The sequence below is a fragment of the Mobula hypostoma genome, chromosome 5 (assembly GCF_963921235.1).
Source record: "Mobula hypostoma chromosome 5, sMobHyp1.1, whole genome shotgun sequence".
Classification (NCBI taxonomy): Eukaryota; Metazoa; Chordata; class Chondrichthyes; order Myliobatiformes; family Myliobatidae; genus Mobula; species Mobula hypostoma.
This window is the reverse complement of record NC_086101.1, coordinates 187,936-215,637: the sequence shown is the minus strand read 5'-3', so window position 1 is coordinate 215,637 and position 27,702 is coordinate 187,936. Positions and strand designations below refer to the sequence as shown.

The 27,702-nt window shown below is 46.0% G+C and overlaps 1 protein-coding gene across 1 annotated transcript; it reads left to right on the top strand.

Annotated features, from left to right (window-relative positions):
* Nucleotides 1–1,014: 1,014 nt before the first annotated feature.
* On the top strand, nt 1,015–27,408 carry LOC134346409 (butyrophilin subfamily 1 member A1-like). Its single transcript, XM_063047780.1, has 2 exons — nt 1,015–1,090; nt 26,708–27,408. Exons 1-2 carry the CDS (start codon nt 1,015–1,017, stop codon nt 27,406–27,408), a joined length of 777 nt encoding a protein of 258 aa, XP_062903850.1.
* Nucleotides 27,409–27,702: the final 294 nt, after the last annotated feature.

The following is a 27,702-nucleotide window of genomic DNA, read 5'->3' as shown; positions in this document are numbered from 1 at the left end:
TTCCGCTTTCGTGGAATTCCTTTTGACATTATTTATGACCCGAGTCCCCAATTCATCTGTCAAGTCTGGAGATTCTTTTGTCAAGCCCTTGGAGCCTCAGAAAACCTGTCTTCCGGCTTCCATCTGCAGACTAATGGTCAAATTGAAGGAGCACCAGGATTTGGAAACAGCACTGCGCTGCATAACCGCCAACAACCTACCATCCTGGAACACCCGTCTCGCTTGGGTAGAGTACGCCAACAACTCCCTGGTCAGCACCGCCACCGGAATGTCTCCCTTCGAGTGCTTCCTCGGTTACCAGCCCCCTCTGTTTCCCGCACATGAAGATGACATCGCCGTGCCTTCTGTTCAGACCCATCTCCGCTGGTGCCGCAAGATCTGGAAGGATGCACGCGCGGCACTGCTCTGCTCAGCCGACCGCAACCGGAGGATTGCCGATCGCCATCGAATTCCTGCACCAAATTATCGGCCTGGGCTGAACGTTTGGCTCTCATCAAAAGACATTACCCTCAAGAATGAACCCAAGAATCTCGTCCCTCAATACCTGGGACCATTCGAGTTTGAGAGTGTCATCAACACCTCTGTGGTCAGACTCAAACTGCCCGGATCCGTGCACATTTATCCTACATTCCACGTCTCTCAATCGAAACTTGTATCTGTCAGCCCTTTGTGCCCTCCTGCCGAAACTGCTCCACTCGCCCAGATCATTGACGACCACCCAGCGTACACCGTCCAGCGAATACTGGATGCGCGCCGCCGAGGCAGAGGCCTCCAGTACCTGGTCGATTGGGAGGGATACGGCCTGGTGTAACGCTCCTGGATTCCCCACTCCTTCATCCTGGACACTTCCTTCCTCTATGATTTCCATGGAGACAATCTGGACAAGCCTGGTGGTTCGGCTGGAGGCTCCCATTGAGGGAGAGGTTACTCTCACGGTCCCGATCTTTTATTCCCTATCATTCTCCTAATATCCTTTGAATGTGCTAATTTCGCATTTGCTTCTAATTCTATTTGATGACGGCACACTTGGTTTCCATCAAGACAAGTAGCTATAAGAACCCTGGCGTTTACAACCACCAGTCGCCAGATCGTTGGTTTTGCCTGTGTGGTTACTAACATTCCTGGCCACTTAGGACCGTGTGCGCTAAGTTTTGCTCCAGTTTCAAAATGTACCTATGAAACTCCTTCTCTCTGTGTCAAGGCTCCGTATCAAGGCTCTGTTTAAAGATCCTTTCTGTTTGCTGCTCAACGTTCACGTCCATGAAAGATCCTAACTCAATCTCCGTGCCTGTGTCCAGCACTTGGTTCACTTTATTTACTCATTGTAACACGCTGGGAATATGTGTTTATATTACTATGCAATATGTACGACTGTTGGCGTTCACAGTAACCCCAGCTTTTTTTTCCACAATCACTTCAGTAGATTTTAGGTTACATAATTTAATAATGTTTAAAGATTCGTTACGGTCTGGCAGACTGTTGGTTCATCTGTATAGTAAGGAAAATTATAATCTGTTAACGATTTTTACTGATGAATTAAAATAATTTAACTGGGAATGTTGGTGCAGTTGGTTTTTTGTGCCTGAATTGTAGGTGACGATAAAGAAACAGCTAACTAACCACTTATCAGTATATGCAGAAGAATTCATTGAAATAATTTTAGGTTCACGTAGGTGGAGGAAATTTGTCCATTGTTCAGATTTCTGTCCTGTTTTGATGAGTCTTAAAACAGGTCATTCTGGCAAACAACAGGAATTCTGCAGATGCTGGAAATTCAAGCAACACACATCAAAGTTGCTGGCGAACGCAGCAGGCCAGGCAGCATCTGTAGGAAGAGGTGCAGTCTACGTTTCAGGCTGAGACCCTTCGTCAGGACTAACTGAAGGAAGAGTGAGTAAGGGATTTGAAAGTTGGAGGGGGAGGGGGAGATTCAAAATGATAGGAGAAGACAGGAGGGGGAGGGATAGAGCCAAGAGCTGGACAGGTGATAGGCAAAAGGGGATACGAGAGGATCATGGGACAGGAGGTCCGGGAAGAAAAACAAGGGGGGGTGACCCAGAGGATGGGCAAGAGGTATATTCAGAGGGACAGAGGGAGAAAAAGGAGAGTGAGAGAAAGAATGTGTGCATAAAAATAAGTAACAGATGGGGTACGAGGGGGAGGTGGGGCCTTAGCAGAAGTTAGAGAAGTCAATGTTCATGCCATCAGGTTGGAGTCTACCCAGATGGAATATAAGGTGTTGTTCCTCCAACCTGAGTGTGGCTTCATCTTTACGGTAGAGGAGGCCATGGATAGACATGTCAGAATGGGAATGGGATGTGGAATTAAAATGTGTGGCCACTGGGAGATCCTGCTTTCTCTGGCGGACAGAGCGTAGATGTTCAGCAAAGCGGTCTCCCAGTCTGCGTCAGGTCTCGCCAATATATAAAAGGCCACATCAGGAGTACCAGACGCCGTATATCACCCCAGTCAACTCGCAGGTGAAGTGTTGCCTCACCTGGAAGGACTGTTTGGGGCCCTGAATGGTGGTAAGGGAGGAAGTGTAAGGGCATATGTAGCATTTGTTCTGCTTACACGGATAAGTGCCAGGAGGGAGACTGGAGGAGACATTCTGGCAGTCGGTCAAATTTATTGCTAGAAACTCATCAAACATTATTTCATATACAAGGCATTAGTTTCCATATCTATTTCTTAAGGGTCCCTGCATATAGAGGTGCTGAGGGGAATGAGCACATGGAGGTGTTGAGGGATGTTTACTACAAAACCTGTTGCATTTCACATGTTGATGTAGACCTTCCACGAAGTAAATCAGAAACTCGAGTGTTTAGTCGGGTAGGTATGCATAAAATTACGGGGTACAGTGACATGCAAATGTTTGGGCACCCTTGGTCAAAATTTCTCTTACTGTGAATAGTTAAGTGAGTAGAAGATGAACTGATCTCCAAAATTCATAAGGTTAACGATCAAACATTCTTTTCAACATTTTAAGCAAGGTTAGCGTATTATTTTTGTTTTGTACAATTTTAGAGTAAAAAAAAAGAGAACCGAGTATTTTGCAAAAGTTTGGGCACCCCAACGATTTGAGCTCTCAAATAGCTTTTCCCAATGTCTCAGACCTTACTAGCTTATGAGGGCTATGGCTTGTTCACAGTCATCATTAGGGAAGGCCAGGTGCTGCAAATTTCAAAGCTTTATAAATACAGTGACTCCTCAAACCTTGTCCCAACAATCATATGACCATATAATAATTACAGCACGGAAACAGGCCAACTCGGCCCTTCTAGTCCGTGCCAAACTCTTACCCTCACCGAGTCCCACCGACCTGCACTCAGCCCATAGCCCTCCATTGCTTTCCTGTCCATATATCCATCCAATTTAACTTTAAATGACAACATCGAACCTGCCTCAACCACTTCTGCTGGAAGCTCGTTCCACACAGCTACCACTCTCTGAGTAAGGAAGTTCCCCCTCATGTTACCCCTAAACATTTGCCCTTTAACTATCAACTCATGTCCTCTTGTTTGAATATCCCCCATTCTCAATGGAAAAACACCTATCCACGTCAACTCTATCTATCCTCCCCATAATTTTAAATACCTCTATCAAGTCCCCCCTCAACCTTCTACACCCCAAACAATAAAGACCCAACTTTTTCAACCTTTCTCTGTAACTTTGTAGATGAAACCCAGGTAACATTCTAGTAAATCTTCTCTGTACTCTCTCAATTATATTGACATCTTTCCTATAATTCGGTTACCAGAACTGTGCACAATACTCCAAATTCAGCCTTACCAATGTTTTATACAATTTCAACATTACATATCAACTCCTATAGTCAATGCTCTGATTAATAAGGGCCAGCATACCAAAAGCTTTCTTCACCACTCTATCCACACGAGATTCCACCTTCAGGGAACTATGCACCATTATTCCTAGATCCTTGTGTTCTACTGCATTCTTCAATGCCCTACGATTTACCAAGTATGTCCTATTTTGATTAGTCCTACCAAAATATAGCACCTCACATTTTTCAGCATTAAACTGCATCTGCCATCTTTCAGCCCACTTTTCTAAGTGGTCTAAATCTCTCTGCAAGCTTTGAAAGCCTACTTCATTATCCAGAACTATCTTAGTATCATTTGCATACTTACTTATCCAATTTACCACCCGATCATCCAGATCTTTAATATATAAGACAAACAACATTGGACCCAGTACAGATCCCAGCGGCACACCACTGGACACCGTGCTCCAATCTGACACTCAGTTATCCACCACTACTCTCTGGCAGCTCCTATCCAGCTGCTGCTGAATCTATTTTACTACTTCGATATTAATACCTAACGATTGAACCTTCCTAACTAACCTTCCGTGTGGAACCTTCTGACCTTACTGAAGTCCATATAGACAACATCGACTGCTTTACACTCGTCAACTTTCCTAGTAACCTCATCAACAAATTCAATAAGATTCGTCAAACATGACCTTCCACGCACAAATTCATGTTGACTGTTCCTAATCAGACCCTGTCTATCCAGATAATTACATATACCATCCCTAAGAATACTTTCCATCAATTTGCCCACCACTGACGTCAAACTCACAGGCCGATAATTGCTAGGTTTACTCTTGGAACCCTGTTTAAACAATGGAACAACATGAGCTATACGCCAATCCTCCGGCACCATCCCCGTTTCTAATGACATTTGAAGTATTTCTGTCAGACCTCCTGCTATTTCCACACTAACTTCCCTCAAGGTCCAAGGGAATATCCTGTCCGGACCCGGAGACTTATCCACTTTTATATTCCTTAAAAGCGCCAGTTCTTCCTCTTCTTTAATCATCATGCTGTCCTTAACTACCCTTCATGTTTCCCTTACCCTACACAAATCAATCGTTCTTCTTAGTGAATACCGAAGAAAAGAAATTGTTCAAAATCTCCCCCATCTCTTTTCTCTCCGCACATAGCCGTCCACTCTGATTCTCTAAGGGACCAATTTTATCCCTCACTATCCTTTTCCTTTTAATATAACTGTAGAAGCCCTTTGGAATTATTTTCACCTTACTTGCCAAGACATCCTCATATGCTTTCAGCTTTTCGAATTTCTTTCTTAAGATTCTTTTTACATTCTTTATATTCTTCATTTACACCAAGCTGCCTATATTTATTGTAGATCCCTCTCTTTTTCCGAACCAAGTTTCCAATATCCCTTGAAAACCATGGCTTACTCAAACTTTTAACCTTTCCTTTCATAGAACATAGAACATACTGTACAGCACAGTACAGGCCCTTCGGCCCACAATGTTGTGCCAACCCTCAAACCCTGCCTCCTATATAAGCCACCTTAGATTTCTCCACATACCTGTCTAGTAGTCTCTTAAACTTCACTAGTGTATCTGCCTCCACCACTGACTCAGGCAGTGCATTCCACGCACCAACCACTCTCTGAATAAAAAATCTTCCTCTAATATCCCCCTTGAACTTCCCACCCCTTACCTTAAAGCCACGTCCTCTTCTATTGAGCAGTGGTGCCCTGGGGAAGAGGCGCTGGCTATCCACTCTATCTATTCCTCTTATTATCTTGTACACCTCTATCATGTCTCCTCTCATCCTCCTTCTCTCTAAAGAGTAAAGCCCTAGCTCCAAACAGGAACATAAAGATCCTGTACCCTCAAAATTTCACCTTTAAATGACCTCCATTTCTCTATTACATCCTTCCCATAAAACACATTGTCCCAATCCACTCCTTCTAAATCCTTACGCATCTCCTCAAAGTTAGCCTTTCTCCAATCAAAATCTCTACCCTGGGTCCAGTCTTACCCTTCTCCATAATTATATTGAAACTAATGGCATTCTGATCACTGGACCCAAAGTGCTCCCCAGCACATACCTCCGTCACCTGCCCTATCTCATTCCCTAACAGAAGATTAGGGAATCTGCCCCTTCTCTAGTTGGTACCTCTATGTATTGCTGCAAAAACTATCTTGCACACGTTTTACAAACTCCAAACCATCCAGCCCTTTTACAGAATGGATAGACAGGGACTTATTAGGGAGAATCAACATGGCTTTGTGCGTGGTAGGTCATGTTTGACCAATCTCTTGGAGATTTTTGACGAGGTTACCAGGAAAGTGGATGAAGGGAAGGCAGTGGATATTGTCTACATGGACTTCAGTAAGGCCTTTGACAAGGTCCCGCATGGGAGGTTAGTTAGGAAAAATCAGTCGCTAGGTATACATGGAGAGCTGGTAAATTGGATTAGACATTGGCTCAATGGTAGAAGCCAAAGAGTGGTAGTAGAGAATTGCTTCTCCGAGTGGAGGCCTGTGACTAGTGGTGTGCCATAGGAATCAGCGCTGGGTCCATTGTTATTTGTCATCTATATCAATGATCTGGATGATAATGTGGTAAATTGGATCAGCAAATTTGCTGATGATACAAAGATTGGAGGTGTAGTAGACAGTGAGGAAGGTTTTCAGAGGACTTGGACCAGCTGGAAAAATGGGCTGAAAAATGGCAGATGGAGTTTAATACAGATAAGTGTGAGGTATTGCACGTTGGAAGGACAAACCAATGTAGAACATACAGGGTTAATGGTAAGGCACTGAGGAGTGCAGTAGAACAGAGGGATCTGGGAATACAGATACAAAATTCCCTAAAAGTGGCGTCACAGGTAGATGGGGTAGTAAAGAGAGCTTTTGGTACATTGGCCTTTATTAATCAAAGTATTGAGTATAAGAGCTGGAATGTTATGATGAGGTTGTATAAGGCATTGGTGAGGGTGAATCTGGAGCACTGTGTTCAGTTTTGGTCACCAAATTACAAGACGGATATAAATAAGGTTGAAAGAGTGCAGAGAAGGTTTACAAGGATGTTACCAGGACTTGAGAAATGCAGTTACAGAGAAAGGTTGAATAGGTTAGGACTTTATCCCCTGGAGCGTAGAAGAATGAGGGGAGATTTGATAGAGGTATATAAAATTATGATGGGTATAGATAGAGTGAATGTAAGCAGGCTTTTTCCACTGAGGCAAGGGGAGAAAAAAAACAGAGGACATGGGTTAAGGGTGAGGGGGGAAAAGTTTAAAGGGAACATTAGTGGGGGCTTCTTCACACAGAGAGTGGTGGGAGTTTGGAATGAGCTGCCAGACGAGGTGGTAAATGCGGGTTCTTTTTTAACATTTAAGAATAAATTGGACAGATACATGGATGGGAGGTGTATGGAGGGATATGGTCTGTGTGCAGGTCAGTGGGACTAGGCAGAAAATGGTTCGGCACAGCCTAGAAGGGCGAAAAGGCCTGTTTCTGTGCTGTAGTTTTTCTATGGTTTCTATGGGTAGCAGATACAGTACACAAAGTGTTATATCTCAATGCATGGAACATGAGAAATAAGGTGGATGATGTTGTTGCTCGATTACAGATTGTCTGGTATGATGTTGTGGCCATTACTGAATCATGGCTGAAGGATGGTTATAGTTTGGAGCTGAATGTCCAAGGTTACACAATGTATCGGTGGTACAGGAAGGTAGGCAGAGGGGGTGACATGGCTCTGCTGGTAAATCAGTAAAAAGATATGAGATAGGATTGGGAGATGTTGAATCCTTGTGGGTTGAGTTAAGGAACTGAAAAAGTAAAAATGACACTGATGGCAGTCATATACAGTCATCCAAACAGTAGCTGGATGCGGACCACAGATTAAAACTGGAAAAAGAAAATGCCAATGAAGAAGACAATGTTACGATAGTCATGGGAGTTTTCAACATGCTGGTCAATTGGGAAAATCAGGTTAGTTATGAATCTCAAGAGAGTGAATTTGATGGATGCTATGTGATGTATTTTACGTGCAGTTTGTCGTTGAGCCTACTAGGGGAACAGCTCTACTGGATTGGGTGTTATGTATTAAACCAGAGGGAATTTGGTAAAAGAACCTTTAGGAGGAAGTTCTCACAACATGACTAAGTTCAACTTGAATTTTGATAAGGAGAAAGTAACGTCTGACTTTGTGTTATTTCAGAGGAGTAAGAGAAATTACAGTGGTCTGAGAAAGGAGTTAGCCAAAGCAGAATTGTCAGAAATGGTGTCAGTTTCTGGGAAAATGAGGAAGGTGAAGGATAGATGCATTCCAAAAATAAATAAATACCCAAATGGCAAAATACTACAACCGTGGCTGACAAGGGAAGACAAGCTAATGTAAATGCAAAAGAGTGGGCATACAACAAAGTAAAAATTAATAGGAAGACAGAGAATTGGGAAGCTTTTAAATACCTAAAGAGAGGAACTGAAAGAATAAATGGGAGGGGAAAAAGGAAAAATGAAACTGAATTGAATTGACTTTATTACTTACATCCTTCATATACACGAGCAGTAAAATTCATTACGTTACGTCTCCGCCTGAAAATGCAATTTGTAGTAATTTATGATCAATTATATGTCTCTTTTCACTATTTTATTAGTTTTTGCATAGAAGAATACAGGGTACAAGAAGATAAATATTATAAGGCAAAAGAATAAAATAAAATAAAATAGTGCCAAATACATTGTATTAAAAATACAATTACAACCACAAAACCTGTTTTCATAAAAATTAAATTAAATCTTAGTATTGAAATATAATAATTTTGTTATGCAGAAAAGAAATCTAAATCCACTACCAAAAAGTCACAGCAGTTAGGAAAAGCAAGAAAAATGGGGGGAAAAGCCCTTATCGTATAATAAACTATATTATTAGCCACCATCTGTACTTTTGCAACAAATCAAAGGTTTTGAAAATATCTCAGAAATGGTCCTCACAATGTATAAAAGTCTTGACTAGATTCAAAAACTGAACAACAGACCTTCTCTGAATTTAAACATGATATAACATCACGTAACCATTGAGCATGAGTAGGCGGAACAGCAAACTTCCATTTAAGCAAGAGCGCCCTCCTAGCTATAAGAGAGATAAAAGCCAAAAGATGCAAATCAGGTGTCTGCAAAATAAAGATACTTCCTCCAACAATACCAAATAATGCGGTCAAAGGTTTATGCTTAAAATTTACCTTAAAGAAGTAGCGAGATGTTTGAAATACTTCCTTCCAGTATCTTGGACATGTCCAAAACATGTGAAATAATGAAGCTTCTCCTTTATAATGTCATAAGGAGGTGGTTGGGAACTGACCCAAGTGCAAGATACAGACAATGAAGTACCAGGGACAGGACTAGGATACAGGGTGAGGGCTAGGACATGGACACGAAAACCGGGAACCCGGAACAGGACTGGACAAGAGCGCTAGGAGCCAGGGCTTGGACTCCGAGCCAGAGACCGGACAAGGACCCATAAACTGGGTCTTGCCTCTGGCTCGGGCCCCAGAAGTAGGCAAGGACGTGACTTGGCTGGCAGGCAGGACGAGACTGGAGTCTTCAGACTTGAGGCGAGGCTTAAGACCAGAGACTTGAGGCGAGGCTTGAGACCAGAGGCTTGAGGCGAGGCTTGAGACTAGAGGCTTGAGGCTTGGGGTCTTGAATCTTGGCTTGGGGCGAGGCTCGGCTGGAGACTTGAGGCGAGACTTGGCTAGAGACTTGCGGTCTTGAAGCTCCTCCTGGGCAGGGCGCGGATCTCCACCCGACGGAGGCAAGAGACAGCAAGGGACAGGACCCACCGCAGGGTAACGGCAATCTGGCCTGGCTTACCCGACGGAGGCAAGGGACAGGAAGGGACAGAACCAACCGATGGGTAACGGCAATCTGGCCTGGCGCACCAGACGGAGGCAAGGGACAGGAAGGGAGAGAACCAACCGCAGGGTAATGGCAATTTGTCCTGGCTTACTCAAAGGAGGCAAGGGACAGGAAGGGAGCTAGGTTCAGGGTGGCTCCAAGACAAGACTTCATGCGAGACGAGGCGAGAGTTACCGGCAAGACAAGGCAAGGGTTCAGGCGATGCAAGGCCAGACAAGAACTTCAGGCCAGACGAGAGTTACCGGCAAGACAAGGCAAGGCTTCAGGCAAGGAAACATAAGGCATGGGAAGGAATACAAGGAGTAAGGACAAGAACAATCCAGCAGCCACGCCCTGGTCTCTGGAGGTATTTATGCAGCCAGCACCAACGAGAATCAGCTGCCTCAATTAGTGCTAAACAGGAACAGAAACAGGGTAGACAGGAAAATCTGGAGTAAGGGTCGAAGGACCGGACTGTGAATTGGAATGCGGACTTCATGGACTGGACCATGACAGTATCCCTCCCCACCAGCACCACGGTAGTCTCCTGGCGACCAAGCAGGCTATCCAGACTATGGACGACCCAGGCGGGTGGGAGGTTATTTAACAGAAGGGAACCCCGGGTGGCAAGAGAAAAATGACAGTGTCTGTGTCGCTGGGTCCATGGTTGGCTGGATTGTTCTGTCATTAGGGGGTGACTGGGAACGGACCCAAGTGCAAGACACAGATGCTGAAGTACTAGGGACAGGGCTAGGATACAGGGTGAGGGTTAGGACATGGACACGAAAACCGGCAACCAGGAATAGGACTGGACAAGAAAGCTGGAGCCAGGGCTTGGACTCCGAGCCAGAGACTGGACAAGGACCCAGACACTGGGTCTTGCCTCTGGCTCGGACCCCAGAACTAGGCAAGGACGTGACTTCGTTGGCAGGCAGGACGAAGCTGGAGTCTTCAGACTTGAGGCGGGGCTTGAGACCAGAGGCTTGAGCTGAGGCTTGAGACCAGAGACTTGAGGCGAGGCTTGAGACCAGAGACATGAGGCAAGGCTTGAGCCCAGAAACTTGAGGTGAGGCTTGAGACCAGGGACTTGAGGCGAGGCTTGAGGCCAGAGACATGAGACCAGAGACTGGAGGGGAGGCTTGAGACTAGAGGCTTGAGGCTTGGGGTCTTGAAACTTGGCTTGGCGCGAGGCTCGGCTAGAGACTTGGGGCGAGGCTTGGCTAAGGGCTTGAGGCGAGGCTTGGCTAGAGACGTGAGGCGAGAATTGGCTAGAGACGTGAGGCGAGATTTGGCTAGAGGCTTGGGGTCCTGAATCTCCCCCTGGGCAGGGAGCGGATCACCTGTGCAGGGCGCGGATCTCCACCCGACCGGGGCAAGAGACAGCAAGGGACAGGACCCACAGCAGGGTAACGGCAATCTGGCCTGGCTTACCCGACGGAGGCATGCGACAGGAAGGGAGCTAGGTTCAGGGTGGCTCCAAGACAGGACTTCAGGCGAGACAAGGCGAGAGTTACCGGCAAGACAAGGCAAGGTTTCAAGCAATGCACGGCGAGACAAGAACTTCAGGGGAGGCGAGAGTTACCAGCAAGACAAGGCAAGGCAAGGCTTCAGGCGAGGAAACAGAAGGCAGGGGAAGGGATACAAGGAGAAGAACAATCCAGCAGCCTCGCCCTGGTCTCTGGAGGTATTTATGCAGCCAGCCCCAACGAGAATCAGCTGCCTCAATTAGTTTCTAAACAGGAACAGAAACAGGGTATACAGGAAAACCTGGACCAAGGGTGGATGGACCGGACCGTGAACTGGAATGCGGACTTCACGGACCGGACTATGACATATTACATCTATCAACAGTTACAAAATACACATGGACTAAGATGTTAACTGTCCTGTGCTATCACCAGTTGGATCATCAGTTGATCTGCCACCTGTCTTCAGGAGTTTCGGCCCGCTTATGATCAAGACTCCCTCGAGGTGGTGGGCCAGCAGTGCTAAAGCACCACCTCCCACTGGTGAGCTTAAAAACTTGGCATCTGCCTCTATCAGAGTTGTTGGTCACTTCCAACCAACAGATAGTCTGCTCTTCAGGTGTCTATGCAACTACTGAAGGGTTTGCAAGATATCTATACACTGTATGTCTATCTGCCCCTCTGGACATACTTGGTCCACACCCATGCTGATCCTTTCTCTGCTGCCTCAGCTACAGCCCTGCTGGTTGACTTGATCTCCCTTCTAGCGAAGCCAAGGTCACGCAGCCACTTCTGGAGAGTGAACGCAATAAACCCACGGCAGCCTACTTCGAATGGATAGCATGAGACCTTCCACCTTCTGTCTCTGCACTCTGATCTTAATTCTGCATATTTGGTTGACACGCTCATGGGCTTCATCGATGTTGTCTTCCCAGGGGACTGTGAGTTCACCAATAATCGCTTCTCTACTGCTGTCAGACCATACGATTATATCTGGATGCAATGTTGTGAAAGCTATTTGCTCCGGGAAACTGCCTTTCCCGTCCAGGTCAGCCTTGACACACCAATCATTAGCTGAAGAAAGTATGCTTGATCGTGAACCTATGCTGTACACCCTTGACTCGGAGCCTTCTTTCACAAATGATATGCGATGTTCTGTGCAGCATGGGGCATGAGATAAGTTGTGCTGCAGTACTCTCTGCTCAACCACTTCTGTTACAACTTTAAGAACGTTATGTCTCCAAGTGTACATGCCGCTGGAAAGATTGACTCTGCATGCACTCAAGATATGTTGGTGTTCCCTTCTCGCCACAAGCAGCACACCTGTCTGTCTTATCTTCATACCAGGTGCTGAGGTTGGCAGGTGTTGGGAGCAGATCGTAAGCTGCTCTGCATAAAATAGAAATGCGGAGCGGTTCCATCTGCCACGGAACATTCCAAGATAGGTGTCGTTGTTCAACACTTTCCCACCGGGCCCAAGCCCCTTGTTTAGCCAGGCCAGCTGTTTTAATTAACCTGTCTCCCCTTCTACCACTCGTATTTCTTGTGTTACAAGCTCACGGCGCTCCTTACCTGTAGAAGATGACCACTACTTGTGGGTTGTCCATCCAAGCCCCTGGCGGCCTGGCTGGATAGCCCCAACCATCTCTTTGTGCTTCAATCTGGACTCTGCCTCAACAACTGCTACACGGGCTGACCACTTCCTGCCTGATCTCACATCCGGCTGGGTGTTCTTGATGACAGTGTCTTTTGTGTCTCGAAGCATCAAGAATGATCTTACCTTGGCTACCTTGACTTCCTCAACAAGGGATTGCACTGGGATGGTAAGCTTTGTCTGGCTACTGTAGATTGCAAAATTGGTGAGGCTGCTCGGTACTCCAAGCCACTTCTTCACATACTTGTTGATCTTCCGTTCCATTGCCTCAACGTGGGGCATTGCCACTTCATAGACAGTTAGCAGCCACATTATCCGTGGCATCAGTCCATACTGCAAGCACCACAACTTCAACTTGCCAGGCAAGCCACACTTGTCAACAGACATCAGACCTCTGCTGATCTGTTCTGCTGTCTCTTGAACCCTCTTGGTGTCTCTCAGCTCCTCTGTGTACCATCGCCCGAGGCTCTTAACTGGCTGGTCCTGAATGGATGGAATCTCCTCTCCACAAAGGGTGAAATGAAAGTCAACCAGCTTTCCTCTCCTAAGAACAAGGCTCCTTGACTTCTTGGTCTTGAACTTCATTTTTCCCCAATCCATTAGCTCCTCGAGTCTAGATAGTACATTTTCCACTGCCTCCGTGCTGGGACCCAAAAGGGTAAGATCATCCATGAACGCTCGTATTGGTGGTAACTCCTCTCCGCCATCAAGTGAGACACCTGGTCCCACTGATTCTACAGTCCTCACAATAACCTCCATGGCTAACACAAAGAGGATGGGTGAAATTGCACATCCCATTGGGATTCCAACATCCAAGCTCTGCCACCTAGTTGTAAACTGCTGAGTGGAAAACCTCATCCGGAAATCATTGTAGTACTGCATAACAAAGTTCCTCACCTTCGCAGGAATCCATAGGAATTCCATCGCAAACTCAATCAGGACATGGGGAACAGAACCATACGCATTTGCCAGATCAAGCCAAACTACAGCCAGATATCTTCTCAACCTTATTGACTCCTGGATGGTATGCCATATTACACTAGAGTGTTCAAGGCAGCCTGGGAAGCCTGGTATTCCTGCCTTCTGCACAGATGTATTTACTAATCCATTTTCAATCACAAATGAAGATATTCTTTCTGCCAGAATGCCAAACATAATCTTCCCCTCTACATTCAGGAGTGAAATTGGTCGGAACTGATTCAAAGTAGAAGAATTCTCTTCCTTCGGGTTGTATACTCCTTCAGCCTCACTCCATGACAAAGGAACAACACCTTGTCTCCACACCACCTTTAACAATGTCCACAAGTATTTCCTCAGCTGTTCACACTTCTTGAACACCTTATACGGCACTCCATTAGGTCCTGGCACTGAGCCTGACCTTGTCTTTCTGATGAACCTTTCGACTTCTGCCAGTTTGGGTTCTGACAGACCGAACTTCACTCCTGGCCTGGTAGGCTTCACAAGCCCTGAAATGTCAAGCAAAGGAGCCTCCTGCTGTTCGTTAGAGTAAGTGCTTGCTAGGTGATCCTCAAGTTCTTGTTGAGAGATGTTAAGCTGCCCGCTCTTACTTTGTTCAAACAGTTTCTTTGTGAACTCGTGAGGGTTCTCAAAGAACGATTTTCTTGCCTTCTCTCTCTTCTTTCTCTTTTTACGTTGTGACTCTGCAGGACGGAGTGATGCTAACTTTATTCGAAAATGCTCTGAGATCAGCAAGCCCTGGCTTGTCACCCTCACTTGCTACCTGCCACCTCTGTCTCAACGATCTAAGCTCTCTCCATAACCTACTAATCTCCCTCTGGCGCCTGCTTGGTTGCTGTGTAGGCTTTGATTTCTTCAACTCAACCAAACCAAACCTGTACTTTCCAACATCGTAAATCATATCGCCCATCACTTCCAACTTTCTCTTTGATGTTCTCCTGAGAGCATTCTCCAACATCATACTGATATCCTCATCAAATACACGCCAAGCCTTCTCATCTGCCATTGCTGGCCACTTAACCTTCCTCTTCTTCTCTACCTCCTCACCACCGCCATCATGCGAAGAATCTACTTGGGTACTGTGGTCTGAAACCTGACCTGGGTTACCTCTCGTCTGACCTGGAGTATGCTGACGCTCTCCAGAGCGAATCGCTGTGGCTTGTGAATCAGTGGTTGAAAAGACCACATCATCTGTGCTTGGTGAAGAAATCTCATCTTCATCCACTGGGACGGAATAGCACTTCAACTTTGCTTGATGGACTCGTAAACCTTTAATGCTGGAAAACGGTCTCCCACACCAACACACTGGACACTCAGAGCCTCTTAACCTAGCTCTTGGTCGTAGTCATTCCCTGTAATTAACTGTATCCGTCCAATTGTGTCCATCATTCTCCCTCCCTCTCGGAGGACCCCGAGGGTATGTTTCTCCATGTAAACTAGAAGCTTCAAGAGGTGGGTGCTCTTCTGAGCTGGTGCCCGGACTGCCAATCCTGACACCCTCGGTGCCAGTCTTTCCTGGCTGTCCGCTGTCACCGGACTATTCCCAGTTGCCAACCAGACTATTCCTGGTAGTCACTGGTGTCCAGAACAAAAGAGTTACAAAATACACATGGACTAAGATGTTAACTGTCCTGTGCTATCACCAGTGGGATCATCAGTTGATCTGCCACCTGTCTTCAGGAGTTTCAGCCCGCTAATGATCAAGACTCCCTCGAGGTGGTGGGCCAGCAGTGCTAAAGCACCACCTCCCACTGGTGAGCTTAAAAACTTGGCATCTGCCTCTATCAGAGTTGTTGGTCACTTCCAACCAACAGATAGTCTGCTCTTCAGGTGTCTATGCAACTACTGAAGGGTTTGCAAGATATCTATACACTGTCTGACTATCTGCCCCTCTGGACATACTTGGTCCACACCCATGCTGATTCTTTCTCTGCTGCCTCAGCTACAGCCCTGCTGGTTGACTTGATCTCCCTTCTAGTGAAGCCAAGGTCACGCAGCCACTTCTGGAGAGTGAACGCAATAAACCCACGGCAGCCTACTTCGAATGGATAGCATGAGACCTTCCACCCTCTGTCTCTGCACACTGATCTTAACTCTGCATATCTGGTTAACGCGCTCATGGGCTTCATCGATGTTGTCTTCCCAGGGGACTGTGAGTTTACCAATAACCGCTTCTCTACTGCTGTCAGACCATACGATTATATCTGGATGCAATGTTGTGAAAGCTATTTGCTCCAGGAAACTGCAAAAGATATATCCAAATAAAAACGAGATAGCTTATCTTTAGACATGTGAGTCCTATGAACCACCTTAAGTTGCGGGCGCGACGATAAATTATATATTTAAAATGCTTGTCAATATAAAGAAAAAATACAGTTGTCTCAGCATGAGTTAAGCAGTCTGATGGCCTGGTGGAAGAAGATGTCCCTGGGCCCTGTTGGTCCTGCCTATTATGCTACGGTACCATTTCCCGGATGGTAACAATGGTGCAGTTTGTGGTTGGGGTGACTCGGGTCTCCAAGGAGCCTTCGGGCACTTTTTACACACCTGTCTTTGTAAAATAAGTGAGCAAACAATATCAATTTTTTTTTCAAGTATTGTAAAAAAGAGAGATATGACCATATAACAATTACAGCACAGAAGCAGGCCATTTCGGCCTTTCTAGTCCATGCGGAACTCTTACTCACACCTAGTCCCACCGACCTGCACTCAGCCCAAAACCCTCCATTCCTTTCCTGTCCATATAGCTGTCCAATTTAACTTTAATTAAAAGCTTTTATAGATATGTAAAAAGGAAAAGACTGATAAAGACAAATGTAGGTCCCCTGCAAACAGAAACAGGTGAATTGATTATGGGGAGCAAGGACATGGCAGACCAATTGAATAATTACTTTGGTTCTGTCTTCACTAAGGAGGACATAAATAATCTTCCAGAAATAGTAAGGGACAGAGGGTCCAGTGAGATGGAGGAACTGAGCGAAATACATGTTAGTAGGGAAGTGGTGTTAGGTAAATTGAAGGGATTGAAGGCAGATAAATCCCCAGGGCCAGATGGTCTGCATCCCAGAGTGCTTAAGGAAGTGGCCCAAGAAATAGTGGATGCATTAGTGATAATTTTTCAAAACTCGTTAGATTCTGGACTAGTTCCTGAGGATTGGAGGGTGGCTAATGTAACCCCACTTTTTAAAAAAGGAGGGAGAGAGAAACCGGGGAATTATAGGCCGGTTAGCCTAACGTCGGTGGTGGGGAAACTGCTGGAGTCAGTTATCAAGGATGTGATAACAGCACATTTGGAAAGCGGTGAAATGATCGGACAAAGTCAGCATGGATTTGTGAAAGGAAAATCATGTCTGACGAATCTCATAGAATTTTTTGAGGATGTAACTAGTAGAGTGGATAGGGGAGAACCAGTGGATGTGGTATATTTGGATTTTCAAAAGGCTTTTGACAAGGTCCCACACAGGAGATTAGTGTGCAAACTTAAAGCACATGGTATTGGGGGTAAGGTATTGGTGTGGGTGGAGAATTGGTTAGCAGACAGGAAGCAAAGAGTGGGAATAAACGGGACCTTTTCAGAATGGCAGGCGGTGACTAGTGGGGTACCGCAAGGCTCAGTGCTGGGACCCCAGTTGTTTACAATATATATTAATGACTTGGATGAGGGAATTAAATGCAGCATCTCCAAGTTTGCGGATGACACGAAGCTGGGTGGCAGTGTTAGCAGTGAGGAGGATGCTAAGAGGATGCAGGGTGACTTGGATAGGTTGGGTGAGTGGGCAAACTCATGGCAGATGCAATTTAATGTGGATAAATGTGAAGTTATCCACTTTGGTGGCAAAAATAGGAAAACAGATTATTATCTGAATGGTGGCCGATTAGGAAAAGGGGAGGTGCAACGAGACCTGGGTGTCATTATACACCAGTCATTGAAAGTGGGCATGCAGGTACAGCAGGCGGTGAAAAAGGCGAACGGTATGCTGGCATTTATAGCGAGAGGATTCGAGTACAGGAGCAGGGAGGTACTACTGCAGTTGTACAAGGCCTTGGTGAGACCACACCTGGAGTATTGTGTGCAGTTTTGGTCCCCTAATCTGAGGAAAGACATCCTTGCCATAGAGGGAGTACAAAGAAGGTTCACCAGATTGATTCCTGGGATGGCAGGTCTTTCATATGAAGAAAGACTGGATGAACTGGGCTTGTACTCGTTGGAATTTAGAAGATTGAGGGGGGATCTGATTGAAACGTATAAGATCCTAAAGGGATTGGACAGGCTAGATGCGGGAAGATTGTTCCCGATGTTGGGGAGGTCTAGAACGAGGGGTCACAGTTTGAGGATAGAGGGGAAGCCTTTTAGGACCGAGGTTAGGAAAAACTTCTTCACACAGAGAGTGGTGAATCTGTGGAATTCTCTGCCACAGCAAACTGTTGAGGCCAGTTCATTAGCTATGTTTAAAAGGAAGTTAGATATGGCCCTTGTGGCTACAGGGGTCACGGGGTATGGAGGGAAGGCTGGGTTCTGAGTTGGATGATCAGCCATGATCATAATAAATGGCGGTGCAGGCTCGAAGGGCCGAATGGCCTACTCCTGCACCTATTTTCTATGTTTCTATGTTTCTATGTTAAATGACAACATCGAACTTGCCTCAATGAGAGTGGATATAGGACCACGAGAAAATAAGGTCGGATATGGTTATATATATGGCAACGAGGCATAAAGAGATGGCAGATGAACTAAATGAGTATTTTGCATCAGTCTTCGCTGTGGAAGACACTAGCACTATGCCAGATGTTGAAGAATGCGAGGGAAGAGAAGTGAGTGCAGTTACTGTTACAAGGGAGAAGGTGCTCAAAAAGGTGCATAAGTCACGCAGAGCAGATAAACTGCACCCTAGTGTTCTGAAAGAGGTAGCGGTAGACATTGTGGAGGCATTTGAAATGATCTTTCAAAAATCATTGGACTCTGGTATGGTGCCAGCGGACTGGAAAACTGCAAATGTCACTCAACTCTAAGTAAGGAAGAAGGCAGCAGAAAGGGAATTATAGACCAGTTAGCCTCACCTCTGTGGCTGGGAAGACGTTAGTGGCAATTGTTAAGTATGAAGTTATGGAATACTTGGTGACACTGGAGAAGATAGGACAAGACAGCATAGCTTCCTCGAGGGACAATTTTGTCTGGAAAACCTGTTGGAACCCTTTCAGGAGATTACAAGTCGGGTAGAAAAAGGGGTTTTAGTGCATGTTGTATATTTGGACTTTCAGAAGGCCTTTGAGAAGGGTGCACACATGAGTCTGCTTACCAAGTTAAGAGCCCACGGTATTACAGAAATGTTATTGGTATGGTTAGAGCATTGGCTGTTTGGTAGGAAGCAGCGAATGAGAACACAAGGATCCTGTTTTGGTTGGCTGGCAGGGACTTGTGGTCTACTTTTAGGACCACTTCTTTTTATGCTATATAATATATACAATTTAGCTGATGGAATAGATGGTTTTGTTGCTAAGTTTGCAGATGATATGAAGATTGGTGGAGGGGCTGGTAGTGTTGAGGAAACAGGTAGGGTGCACAAGGACTTGGATGAGGAGAATAAACAAGAAAGAACAAGAATGTACTCGTTGGAATTTAGAAAGGTGACGGGGGATCTCATTGAAACCTTTCGAATGTGAAAGGCCAAGACAGAGTAGATGTGGAAAGGATGTTTCCCGTTGTGGGGGAGTCCAGGACAAGAGGGCACAACCTCAAGATACAGGGGTGTCTATTAAAAACAGAGATGCAGATAAATTTCTTCAGACAAAGGTGGTGAATTTGCAGAACAAGTTACCACAAGCAGCCGTGGAGTCCAGGTCGTTGGGCGTATTTAAGGCAGAGCCTGATAGGTTCTAGATTGAACACAATATCAAAGGTTGTGGGGAGAAGGTCAGGGTGCAGGGCTGAGGAGAGAAAAAAAGGATCAGCCATGATTGAATGGCGGAGCAGACTCGATGGGCCAAATGGATTAATTCTGCTCTGATGTTTTGTAGTCTTATGGTTATCAGACCACTCCATTGAAGCATTGTGAGAGTCAACCCAGACACATCAACCAGAATTGACATCATTCAAGACTTCATCACGGGAGAAGCACACACAGCATAACCAGCCCGGCAAAACACTTGCACACACATACACAAGAAGAATTGGCAGATTGTAGTCAGAGTCTCAGCATTGTACGTTGCTATATCCCTCAGTAACCTGGAAACTATTCTCTTCAGACACGGTAATTTATTCATTTAAACAACTCACACATGTCACACATTGTCAGCACACAGCAGACGTGATGACACACTGTGACATACAAATATTTCAATGTGTGCCCTCTCCTTCAATGCGTACAAACAAACACACTGGTATTTACCACAAGCAACACACACACACACACATAATATCAGAGTATCAGAGTATGACACAAGGTCAAAGAGACAGACACAAATTCCCATTTAGGAATGAAATCTGCCGTCCTTACACAGACTGTCTGTTCTGTGGCACTGAGCTGCCCTCTGACGTGTCGTCACATCAACAGTTCACAGACAGACTCCAGGGTGAGATTGCTCTGGAGGATGATCTCGGGAAGGGTTTGATCGATGTTGAATCCACGGCCCCTTCATGCATCTGCAAGACTAAGTTGTCTTCTTGAGCATGTCCCATTTGTACGTGTTTGCCCCATATCCCTCTAACCACTTCCTATCTATGTACCTGTACAAATTTATTTGAAAATATTTTAATTTTACCTGTTTCTGCAGCATCTATCAGCAAACTCCATCTGCCCACCTCCCTGTCTATGAGAATGTTACCCCGTAGATCCCTCATAAAAGTTTTCCTTCTCACTTTCAATCTGAGCCCTCTGGTTCTGTACTAGAATCTACTCTCGGAAAAAGACTCACTTTATCTCAGCCCCTTATGAATGTATTTACCTCGATAAGAGGTCATTCCCCAACATCCAACACTACAGCTAAATAGCCCAATCTTAACACGCCCTACCTTTAATCCAAGCCCAACCCCCCCCCCCCCCAATCCTGGTAACATCCTCCTGAACCCTCCTGTGCAGTGTAATGACATTCTACGCAAGTTGACTCTGTGGTTTAGAAGGCATACGGTGCATTGGACTTCATCAATCGGGGGACTGAGTTAAAGAGCCGAGAGGTAATGTTGCAGCTATATAAGAACCTAGTCAGACCACACTTGGAGTACTGTGCTCAGTTCTGGCCAGCTCACTACAGGAAGGACATGAAAACCATAGAAAGGGTGCAGTGGAGATTTACAAGGATGTTGCCTGGATTGGGGAGGATGCCTTGTGAGAGTAGGTTGAGTGAACTCGGCCTTTTTTTCCTTGGAACGATGGAGGATGAGAGGTGACTTGATAGAGATGTACAAGGTAATGAGAGGCATTGATCGCGTGGATAGTCAGAGGCTTTTCCCCAGGGCTGAAATGTCTAGCACGAAAGGGCATAGTTTTAAGGTGCTTTGAAGTAGGTACAGAGGAGATGTCAGGGTAAGTTTTTACGCAAAGAGTGGTGAGTGCATGGAATGGAGTGCCAGTGGCAGTGGTGCAGGTGGAAACGATAGGGTCTTTTAAGAGAATCCTGAATGGCTTCATGGAACTTAGGAAAATAGAGGGTCATGGGTAAAGCCTAGGTAGTTCTAAGGTAGGGGCATGTTCGGCAAAGCTTTGTGGGCCTAAGGGCCTGTATTGTGCTGTACGTTTTCTATATTTCTATGTATCCCCATATTCGGGGAACCGGAAATGCAGACAATACCCCAAATGTGGTCTATCATCGACATCGAAGACCTTCCTTGAATTCATGATGACAGTGTCGAATATGCTGATGAAGACAGGACTGGAGGTGTTATATTTGAATGCACCAGCGTACGGAATAAGATAGATGATGTTGTAGCACAAGTAGAGATTGGCAGGTACAACGTTGTTGGCATCACTGAGTTGTGGCTGAAAGGAGATCCTGGCTTGAAGCCTAACATCCGAGAATGCACCTTGTATTCAACAGACAGGCAAGTAGGCAGAGGGGATGGGGAGGGTCTGTTGGTAAAAAATGAAATGAAATCCTCAGAGAGAGGTGACATAGGATTGCAAGGGTAAACAGACCCTGATGGTAATTATATAAAGGCTTCCAAATGGTAGCCATGATCGAAATGGGATAAAATTACACCAGAAAATGGAAAAAAGGGCAAGGTGACGGTTGGAATGGGGGATTTCAACATGCAGGTAGATTGGGAAAATCATGTTGATGCTGCATTCCAAGAGAGGGAATTTGTAGATGCCCGCAAGATGGTTTTTTAGAACCACTTGTGGTTCAGCCCAATGGAAGAAAGGCAATTCTACAGTTGGATTTGTATGATGAACCAGATATGATTTAGGAGATGAAGGTAAAAGAACGTTTAGGAAGCAGTGATCATAAAATGATAGAATTCACCCCAGAGTTTGAGAGGGAGATAAAGTCAGATGTATCGGTATTAGAGAGGAGTAAAGTTAGTTACAGAGGCATGAACGAGGAGCTGACCGAAGTAGATTGGAAGAGGACACCAGCAGGGATGATTGCAGGACAACAAAGACTGGAGTTCCAGGGGCAATTCAGATAGATAAATCCCGAAGATGAAGAAGTATTATACAGGGAGGATGAGGTAACCGTGTTTGACATGGGAAGTTAAAGACAGCATAAAAGCGAAAGAGAGGGCATACAATAGAGCAAAAATTAGCAGGATGCTGGAGGATCGAAGAGATTTTGATTACAATTACAAAGCCATAAAGAGAAAAAAAGAGCTATGAGAGAAAGCTTGCCAACGATACTCAAGAGGACACAAAAATGTGAAGAGTAAAAGAGAAGAGAAAGTGGATATTGCACCCCTAGAAAATGACATTAGAGAGGAGAAATGCGACAAAAGAAATGGCAGAGGTACTTATTTAATATTTTCTGTCAATCCTCACTGTGAATTATAGAAGCTGTATGTCAGAAATATGAGAGTGTCAGGGGACAGAAATGAGTGTTGTTGTTATTAGGACAGAGACAGATTAGTAAAATGGGCAAGTAAGTGATAGACAGATTAACGATTAAGGAATTCATGCATGCAATTTGATAGAAGGAATAAAGGCATAGATGATTTTGTAAACAGCGAGAAATTTCAAAAATCAGAGGTGCAAAGGGACTTTGTGTCATGGTCCGGTCCGTGAAATCCGCATTCCGGTTCATGGTCCGGCCATGTTCCTTATTCTGGTTTTCCCCAGTTTCTGTTGAGGCAGCTGATTCTTGTTTGGGCTGACTTCATAAATAGCTTCAGGATTCAGCCTCTGGCTGCTAGTTTGTTCCTGCCCATACACCCTGTCTAAATACCTTCACTTCCCCGTCTTCTGTTGCCTTGCCTTACGCCTTGCCTCTTCTGAAGCCTTGCCTCACCTGAAACCCTCGCCTGCACCGCTGTCAAGTTCAATCGCCGAAGCAAGATAAGGAACTGTCTATCATTGTTTCGAATGGTCTCTGTATCCACGCCTTCACTAGGTAGGTCTAGCCATTTGCTGCTACCTAGTTTTGGGATCTGTCTTAGTATCCTCGCCTTCTCAAGGTAGGTCCGGACATTTGCTGCTACCTAGTGTTGGGAACTATCTGTGTCCACGCCTTCGTTAGGTAGGTCCGGCCGTCTGCCGTTGCCTTGTGTTCCAAACCATCTCGTCGTACTCTGCATTCTGTGTAATGAGTGCCGGCCCTACGTCCTGTACCCAAGGAGGGGTCCCGGCTCTGTATTCTGTGTATGAATCCCGGCCCTACGTCCTGATTCGAAGGAGGGGTCCCAGCTCTGTGTTCTATGTTCCTGTCTCTCCCTCAACCAAGGTTCTGCATTCCTGTCTCTCCCTTTACCAAGGCACTGCGTTCCTGTCTCTCTCTCTCAAACAAGCCAATGCTTCGGGGTCTCGTCCAGTCCTACCCACGATCCAAAACCTTGCAATGTCCAATCCATGGCTTTGTGTTCTCGTCTTGTCCATGTGTGTCGCCCAGCCCAGAAGTACCTTGCCCAGCCTGGGTTCCCTTGTCCTGTCCAGGAGTCTCACGTCCAGTCCTGTTGCCTCTCCTCGTCCTGGAGCCACGTCTTGTCCTCGTCTAGTCTGGAGTCCGAGCCCGAATCAAGCCCCAGGTTCTGGGTCCTTGCCCAGTCTCGGCCTGGAGTCCATACCAAGCCTCGAAGAACCCAAGCCATGTCCAGTCCTGTAACCACGTCATGACCTCGCCTATTTCCGGGATCCAGGCCCGAGACAAGACCCAGTTTCTGGATCCTTGTCCAGTCTCTAGCTCGGAGTCCAAGCCCAGGCTCCTAGTTCCAAGTTCCATGTCCTGGTTCCGCTACACTAGTTAAGTCCTAGCCCATGCCCTGTATCCTTGTCTCGTCCAGGGCCTGTGTTATTTCCAGCGTCCTTTCTTCCCCACTTCTCTTGCTTAACTCTAGTCCTAGTCCTGTTCCTTGTTTTTCAGTATGTCTTGTATTTGGGTCCGTTCCCACCTCCCAGCGCCACTATGATACTTTAGTGTCCTTGTGCAGGATTCCCTAAAGGTTATCTTGCAGTTTGTGTCAGTAGTATGATCGGCAATCTCAACGTCAGCCTTCATTTCGAGTGGATTCAAATAGGAAGTAGTTCTGAGGTTTCATAAGGCATTGGTCAGACCACAAGTTAGTATTGTGAGTCCCTTATATCGGAAAAAGATGTGCTGGCATTGAAAAGGGTCCAGGAGGTTCACAGGAATGATTCCAGGAAAGAAAGAGTTAACATATGAGGAGTGTTTGATGGTTCTGGGCCTGTACTCATAGGAGTTTAGAAGAATGACTAATGTATTATCCTCCTCAACCCTATTCTCCCACCTCCTCCCCATAACTTTTCACGCCTTGACTAATCAAGTTTACCGATCAACTTCTGCATTACGAATCAAACACGAGATAATCAGCAGATGCTGGTAATCCAAGCAACAGGTCCTGTTGAAGGGTCTCGGCCTGATCGCTCTGAAATCTGTCTGGAGAAAGATGATGTCGGGAATGTTTCCTATAGTGGGTGGGTCGAGAACAGAAGGCACAGCCTCCGACTAGAGAATGTCCATTTAGAACAGAGATGAGGAGGAATTCCTTTAGCCGCATCATAGTGACTCTGCCACAGGCAGCTGTGAAGGCCAACTAATTGAGTATATTTAAATTGGAGCCACACACACACACACTCCATGAACTGTTTGTTCTTCTGCCATCAGGCAAATGTCACAGGAGCATTAAAACTAAAACCACAAGGCTACTAAACAGCTTCCTCCCACAGGCAGTCAGACTGCTAAATAGCTGCTCCACCTGACTCTGCTTTGGACACTTTTAACTTGCACTGGACATTTATAACTGATTTTAACTGACATGTGGCTGTTGTGTTTTACTATTTATTGTTATGTTTATTATTTAGTGTTGCGTTTGTTATGTTATGATTGCACTGCTCCTGAGAAACGCTGTCTCATTCTGCCCTGCAGAGCCGATGTATGGTTAGAATGACAATAAAGTTTTTTGATTCTTGAATCTTTGAATATGCTGGAGGAACTCAGCAGGCCAGGAAGCATCTGTGGAAAAGAGGAAACTGTTGACAGTTTGGGCTGAAAACCTGCATCAGAACCTGTGTTGCTTCAGGGTCCCTGCAAATTCTTCCCCTGTCCTAATGAGGGGCTGCAGGCAATGGTGTTGTGGGAAAGGGGGCAAAGGGATCTTCATCACCCATGTTTGTCCCCCTCTAGCTTCTTGTTACGTCTGCACTCACAGTTTACCCGCAGGCTTTGCACCTCTCCCACACCTGGTTCTGGTTCAATCTGCCGTTTATTTCTCTCCTGCTGGTTCCCATTATCACTCCCTTTACTGTCTCGAACCTTCATACTCCCCCACTTAACTCACAAATGAATGTTAACATTGAATGAAGGGCCTGTTCCTGTCCTGTACTGTTCTATGTTCTCTGTTCCCTGTTCAGAAGAATGAGATGGGATCTCAGGGAATCAAAAAAAAAGTATTTCAGGGTTCAACAGAGAGGATGTTACCCCGTCTGAGGAGTCAAGGGTCAGGGGTCACTATCTGTTGGAATTCTCAGCACCCGTAGGGTGGAAGGGGATTTGAGGTTCTTAGACATTGAGTTCACAGTGCCATCGCTGTACAGCATAGAAACGTCCCCTTCGACGCATCACCTCTGTGCCATTGGCCGGCATTAGGTCAGTCTCCTTCTGTGCCTTGCCTGTTGAAGTGTCTGCCCAAGTGTCTCTTAAACACAGAAGACTGGACGTCTGTGACCTGTAGAGGTCGCTGCTGGGGCTACGGTTGTTTGTCATTCCTGTGAATGATTTGCATGATAGTGTAGGTGACATTGTTAGTAGGTTTGTGGGTGACATTAAAATTCATGGTATAGTGGACAGCGAAGAGGATTATCTAAGTTCACACCGGGCCCTTGAACAACTGTAGAGTTGGGTACAATGACAACGTTTTTAAATACATCTTGCCAGGTACGTGGATAAGAAAGAGGAAAAGGAATAATGGGCGAAAGGGAATTGCTCATTGAAACAAATTGGTTGGCATGAACAAGTTGGGCCGAAGAAACTCTGTGACCTCCTGCTTAAATCCATTCACCCACCCCCTTCCCATCTTAATCTACCCCTTTCCCACACTCGTTTCTGCTGTCTATCTCCCCTATTTATTTATATTCTTGAGGGAAAATGTCGACCTGAAACGTAGACTGTTCATCTCTCTCCACACATGCTGCCTGACCAGCACGGTTCCTCCAGCATTTTTTTTTCTGTTTGATCGGGAAATATCTGCTCTCCATCCAGCGGAAAACCCTTTGGGAGACAGTAGTTGTCCATCCGCTTTCGTTTGGTCAAATCACAGGAAAGGTTCTCAGCTACCCGACTGCGCATGCGGCCCAGCGGCCTTTCACCGGTCCCGGGGCTGCGCTGCCCAAGTCGCCTCCCGGTCTCCGGGGACTCTCTAACTCTCTGCTTCTGCCCCCAGTCTCTGTCACCCTGGATGTGGAAACGGCGAATCCGGAGCTCGAGGTGTCTGAGGATCGAAAGAGTGTAAGACGGACCGAGACCCGGAGGAATCTCCCTGACACCGAGAAGAGATTCACAAGCTGGCCTTGTGTGCTGGGATCGGAGGGATTCACATCGGGGAGACATTACTGGGAGATGGAGGTGTCGGGGAATTGGGTCTGGTGGCTGGGAGTCGCCGTAGAGTCTGTGCAGAGGAAGGGACGAGTCAGACTGAGTCCGGAGACCAGATTCTGGGTCATCACACAGGTTGATGACGTGTTCGGTGCTCTCACCTCCCCTGAGTCCCGTCTCCCTGCCGGTTCCATCGCCAGGAGGGTGGGAGTTTATCTCAGTTATGAGTCCGGGATAATTTCATTTTACAACGCGGAGACCAAGTCCCATCTCCACACCTTCACTGGGAACAAATTCACGGGGAATCTTTATCCCTTCTTCTGTACTTGGGATGGAAACCAGTGTCTGAGAATCTGCTCCGGTTCCACTCCGGGTCTGCGAAAGGGTCGGGTCCCGGAACAGGTGTCAAGAGTAAAGTCCCTGTAAATATAAAAGCGCGAAGAGTGAAATAAACTCGAGATGAGAATTATCGACCCATTAATTTTAACTCGTTTACTGCATCCGACAACGGAGCAGAAACACCGCGTATTCAACAGCTGCTGCGGGGCCGCTGTACCTGAGCTCTCCCGGGTCCTAAAGTCCACCAGCATTGAGGGTAAACGGGACAAGTTGGGGGCGGTGGTGTTGGTGTCAGGGTGAATCTTGGTAAGACCATTAGACATAGGAGCAGAATTAGGCCATTCAGCCCATTCGCCATATCCTTAGATGGACTGATGGTCT